General features: G+C 44.9%; 1 protein-coding gene across 4 annotated transcripts in view; it reads left to right on the top strand.

The window, feature by feature from the left end:
• The first annotated feature begins 238 nt into the window (after nucleotides 1-238).
• PCLO (piccolo presynaptic cytomatrix protein) overlaps nucleotides 239-6,000 on the top strand; it is a 210,169-nt gene continuing 204,407 nt past the window's right edge. For all 4 annotated transcript variants that reach the window (XM_033148343.1, XM_033148342.1, XM_033148341.1 and 1 more), the window contains exon 1: nucleotides 239-1,302. In XM_033148343.1, coding sequence (XP_033004234.1) covers nucleotides 358-1,302 — 945 coding nt within the window. In that variant the 5' untranslated portion in view covers nucleotides 239-357. The remainder of the gene's footprint in view (nucleotides 1,303-6,000) is intronic.

Here is a 6,000-nt window from a genome sequence, read left to right as displayed (position 1 = left end):
CAAAATCGAAAATTCTTTCTAGTAGCACCTTAGAGACCAACTGAGTTTGTTCCTGGTATGAGCTTTCGTGTGCATGCACACTTCTTCAGATACACAGGTGTGTGTGTTTGTGTGTATGTATGTGATACGGTATTTAAACCATCATCTCTTTCCTTTTGCAGACATGCTCAGCTTGATGGCAGCCAACACCCAAGGCAACTAGGCAAGCCTCCAGGTGCTGGCCCCCCTACTCTTAGCAAAAGCAGAACAGTAGATACTTTGAAAACAGAGCAGCGCTTGCCTGGGAAGAGCCCGTCCTCTACAAGTTTGAGACAGTCTAAATCGAGAACTGATTTTAAAGACGACCAGAAGCCAAGTATGATGCCCAGCTTCCTCTCGGATGCCAACCCATTTGGCGCAGTCACTTCAGTTGTAAACAAATTCAACCCCTTTGATTTGATCTCTGACTCGGACGCAGCTCAGGAGGAGGCCTCAAAGAAACCGAAGCCTACACAAAAGGAGCAGGGTAAGCCTGAGCCGCAAAAGGGACCCACCAAGCAACCAGCACAACAACAATCTCCGAAGGCAACAACTCCACAACAGGGGGCTGACAAACCAGCCCCACAGAAAACAGGACCTTCCAAACAGGCACCGCAGCAGCAGCAGCAGCAGCAGCAGCAGCAGCAGCCACCTGGGGTGCCTAAGCAGGCTCAGAAACCAGGGCCTGGCCAAGGAAAAGACCCACAGGCAGAAGCAGCGAAACAGCAGCCAGGGCCACCCAAAGCTCAGTCACAGCAGCCAGAGCCTACAAAGCCTGTTCAGCAGCAGAGCTCTGTAAAACCTTCACCGCAACAACCAGGAGCGGCGAAAGCATCCTCGCAGCCACCTGATGGTGCTAAAACATCTTCCCAGGCTCCTTCTCCTGCCAAGCCAGCTGCCCAGCAAGGAACACCACCCAGTAAGCAGCCGTCTCAGCAGCCAGGAGGGCCAGCAAAGGCTGCCCCCCAGGCAGCAGGCCCCACAAAGGAACCTTCGAAGGCACCAGTTCAGCCAACTGGGCCTGCAAAGCCACCACAGCAGCAGGCAGGACCTACAAAACCTACCGGCCAACAGCCGGGACCTGCGAAACCATCCCAACCGCAACATGCTGCTTCATCATCTCAGCCTGGTGGATCAGCTCCAAAGAAAACCTTTTGCCCACTTTGCACTACCACTGAATTGCTGCTGCACACTCCCGAGAAGGCCAATTACAATACATGTACTCAGTGTCAAACTGTAGTTTGCAGTCTGTGTGGGTTCAATCCTAATCCGCATATAACAGAGGTAAGTGAATATTTCAGCCATCAGCTATTGCCATAATATTGAAAAGAAGATTCAATTTCATTTTGAACAAATTGAGTTTGAATGTGTCACGGCAACCTTGCCTTTGGTGTTGCTGTGAGATAACAGCCGGCTCGTTTCTTGCTTTTGAAAGCCTTTTATTATCCTTACTAATTACAGAGCTATAAATCACGTCTGCATCCCATTACGGCAAACATCCTAACTATCTTCCGTTTCGCGCCTCTTCCAGCACAATAACCTCCGGGTGTTTCGGAAGTGACGCGTAAATTTCTTCCTCCCTCTCTTGCTCCCCTCCCCTTGTTTATTACTGACGTCAGCACTCCCCTTTTCTTCTGGCGATACCTCTAAGAGAGGACTGTCATCATCGGACGTATCTGTTGAGATTAATGGGACCGGTTCTCTATATCTCGCCCCCTCCCCCTGCCTGTCTGCTTCTCCTTTTTCCCTCACTGTTCCTCCTCCCACGCTCCTCTCCCTATCCAGGCTTGTCTCCGTGACAGAATGAGTTGAGGAGTTTACTTGTGCGTGACCTTTATGTGTTTTGGCATCTAGATCATTGAGTTTCTGGGATCTCTTGGAGTTTTAGCAGGGGTTCCTCTTTGGTGACAGATAAACTGCCTTAAAAGGGCACATCTGCTGTTACTAGTCTTCCCCTGCAATGCAGTGGACAATGCTGGATGTACTTGTTGGGTTGCACAGAGTGATAGTTTGGCTTGACGCAGTGGGCTTGACACTTATGGGAACCGAGAGTGCTTTCTTGAACATGCCACAGAATTATCCATGGGGTTGTGCAACAGATGCTCGAGTTCCTCTGCAGACAAATCAGTGTGAGGCTAGAAAGTTTGAAAATTATGCATCTAAACCAGCCTTTCTCAACATTGGGTCCCCAGCTGTTATTGGACTACAGATCCCATCATCCATAGCTAGCAGGACCAGGGGTCATGGATGATGGGAGTTGTAGTCCAACAACATCTGGGGACCCAAGGCTGAGAAACACTGATCTAGACAGTAGGGGTTGTGAAGCAGAAAGTATTGTCAGTTTTTACTTTTTGATACTACTACTACTACTACTAATAATAATAATAATAAAAAAATACTTTGTATACTGCCCTTCATCTGTAGATCTCAGGGTGGTTCACAGCATAAAAAGTCTAGATAAAAAACACAAAACACATAAGAACAACAAAACAAACCAATAACCCCCCCCCACTGGATAGAAGTGCACTGCAATTAGATATATAGATATAGATGTGTGTGTGTGTGTGTGTGTGTGTGTGCGTGCTGTTTTTTGGTAATTTGGTCAAAGAATAAAAAGGAGAATTCCTTGGATGCCTAGATCCAGGTTTGGGGGCAAGTACTCTTTGGTGAGAGAGAACCCCAGCAGAGATTTAAAATCACAAAATATGCTGCAAAAAAGGTGTAGAAATATAGGCTGTTAGACCTTTAAAATACCCCATTCTAAGCTGCTTCCAAATTTCCTTACTTCCCTTGCCAAAGAAAAAGACAACATGTTCGGTAAGTTAAAAAAAGTTTACTTACAAACCTTTCAAAGGTCAGATCCATATGCTTTTCCATACAGCAGCAAGAAAAGACAGACAGTATAACCTATGTTCCAAAGTGGTAAATGTTTCTAAATTACGTCTATAGAAACTCAAAGATGCTTTGCAGTCTAAGTATGGAGCATCCAGCTTACTGTTAGGGTTCACATGGTGGAAGAATGAGAACCAAGAGTTTGGTAACCCTTCCTCCCAAGGTGAGGGAGGTGTTTTTGTGATCTACTGTAGTTAAGCCTAGCAGGACAGCTTGCTCTATGGTCTTAATTCTTTCTGGCATCAATGAGTTAAGCATGTTGCTTATATGAGACTGGATAGATCCATATCTATGTATCTATACCTCTGCCTGCCTTAAAGAAGTTGATGTAAAACTTTCGGTGTGACTACTGCAGGCTCTGTGGTAAGATTTGTACTTTCTCTCTCTTCTCTGTGACAGCTATAAATCCCAAACTTCCCCAGTTTGTCAGATAATGATTAAAGGTTATCCTTGCGTAGTATTGTGATGTGCTTTGAACTGCCAGCTATTGACTTCGTCTGCAGTGCATGCAGCTTGGGCCCAGGAGGCTGGCCAAGAAGGGTGCCAAGAAGCTCTTTGGCCAAGAAGCTGTTGCAACAAATCTCTGCCTGTAAACCCGGATGCACAATTCAATTTTATTTTTGCGGCTTCCGCTAGGAGATAGCGTGACACTTCTTACCAAATCAGCTGAGGAATATATAATACTTTTCTCTAGAACAGTTAACAACAACAAAACCCCACCATTATAGAGATTCACTTCTTTATCTTTCATGTTACTTACTTGTCTCAGTGATAATTCAGAAGATCCCAGGTTCGATCCCCAATGGCACTTCCTGACAGGATTGGGAGAGACTCTGGAGAGCTGCTGCCAGCCAGTGTAGACATTAGTGAGCTAGATGGACCAGTGGCCTGACTCAGTACAGAACAGCTTCCTGTGCTCCTATTTCATTTTCTAGCCTGCCCATCAATTCATTCTCCCAGAACAGCTTATAATGTAAAACATTAATATTATTAAAACAAAGCAATAGAATTCACACGAAGCATCAAAACATCAGTTATACAGTTATCACGGTGCACCAGTGCAGCAGACAGACAACCAGTCATTGTACAATTGGCCCCATCTGTTCCACTGCCTTCGGAAGCCTGGGTGAAAAGTTGTGTCTTTATCTGACACGGATAAAGTAAGATAAAAAGGGAAGTAATTTCCCCAAGTGAGGTGCCACCATGGAGAAGGCCATATCTTGTGTTACCGCACAATGAGCACCACTTAACTATGGGATAATGTTGGGAGTTGCCAGAACATGGATTACTGTGGCTAAGCTAGCTCTGTCCAGGAAGGACTGTTAGACACTCCTGGCGACTGAGACCACCTGGGCCTCAAGTGTCACACATGGACCAAGGGATACCCCCCAAGCTAAACACCTGCTCCTTCCAAGGGAGCACAGCCCTATTCAGAACTAGCAGTTTCCCTATTTCCTTGATAAAGTTAATATACAACTGGAGCTCCACTCCTTCTTCCCATTACTCTGCTGATCAGTGGGAGGGTGTGTTGTGGGACCTCGTAAGATTAGGCAATGAGCCAGGAGCAGCTTGGAGGGTGCAGATCAAAACCTCTAAACTAGAGTTGGAAAATAAGTGCGTGTTTCTTGGAGACCATGCACACTGACCAGAGAGTGAATGTATTGCCTGGAGAATGTACAGAATGCAATAAAAATATGCACATTCCCCAAGGCCAGTTGGGGATCATGTATATTGACTGGGAAATGTGCACCATTCCTTCTTCACGGACAGATTGTATTCACGTTCTCAATGAGGCCCATTGAATGTGCACCATAGCCAACAGTTAGGCCCACAATTTACAATCCTAACAAACATATATATAACACCAGCATTCCAGAATGTAGGAGAGTAAGCCACTTTAAATGAGGCCTACAGACAGTATTGCTGCAGACCTAACTATGGCATGGCCAAGCAAACCATTTCTTAAATTCAAGAACATAAAATTATAACAGTGTTGGTCATCATAGCTGTATTGCATGATCTTTCTAGATCGAACTTGATGACAAGAGGCAGTTTATTCTGCATCTGGCATCTGGAATGACAATTATTTAGCTTCCTCTTTAATCACAAATCTAAAATAGATTTCTACATTACACAGGGTTGCTTTGCACAAGACATGCTGCTCTACACTCAGACAAGATTGCTGTGCAATCTTAGACATTTGTTCGTGCTGATAAATGACGGTGGCTGCAGCTGGCAGCAATTTCTATTATCATGGTAGCCTTTTCTGCACACATTCTGATTGCAAAGATTTTTTGCCGGCAGCATCCACAAATGACTGGTTCATGTGTTGCTTTGTCCACTTCAATGCATATCCAAGAATTACGTTTGGAGAACAAAATGTCTTGCATCAATTGGCTCACAACAGTAACATTGCCCACTGTTGTGCAGAGTGTATGTTTGAATTGCAAACAGCGAAGAAGCCCTCCTGGCACAATCAAGTTTTGCAGTTGTGAGGCAATTGCTGGAAAAACGTGCACCCAAACTTGCATTTAAATCATGTGCATTTCTCTGCATAAACTGTACATCTCTTTCCCTAACACACACATTTTTGTATACATTCCTGAGCCAAAAACTTCATCACCAAATCTGAAGAAGTGTGTAGTCCAAAAGAAAACTGGGTTCCTATTTGTGCATTAGTCCAAATCAAGACTGTTTGCTTAGAAGTGTGGGCAGCACCACATTCTCCCTCATCCCTGTTGTTCTGTAACGCAGCCAAACCCCTCCAGAACTGAGAGAAAGGTCAGTAGAGAAAATAGGAAGCCATCAGAGAAGACTGATTTTTAAATCACCAAGAAAATAAATAAACAAGTTAAATTTGGTGGTTATGGGATGTGTGTGTGATTTTCCCTGAATTGTCCTCACCAGGAACCTGCTTTCAGTGCTGCCTTTTTTACAGTTGTGGTGGCACTGCTTCTGGGGCTGCTTTCTTTATTGCAATGTTCCATTGTCAGTTCACTACATCCTCATGTGGCACCATGGCAAAGAAACTACTTTGAGGGTTGCTGTTATTACATTCCATCGGTACATGGAGAGCCAGTGTGGTGTAGT

The sequence above is a fragment of the Lacerta agilis genome, chromosome 5 (assembly GCF_009819535.1).
Source record: "Lacerta agilis isolate rLacAgi1 chromosome 5, rLacAgi1.pri, whole genome shotgun sequence".
NCBI classification, from domain to species: Eukaryota; Metazoa; Chordata; class Lepidosauria; order Squamata; family Lacertidae; genus Lacerta; species Lacerta agilis.
The sequence above is the reverse complement of the archived record's forward strand: the minus strand, read 5'-3'. Positions and strand labels throughout refer to the sequence as shown.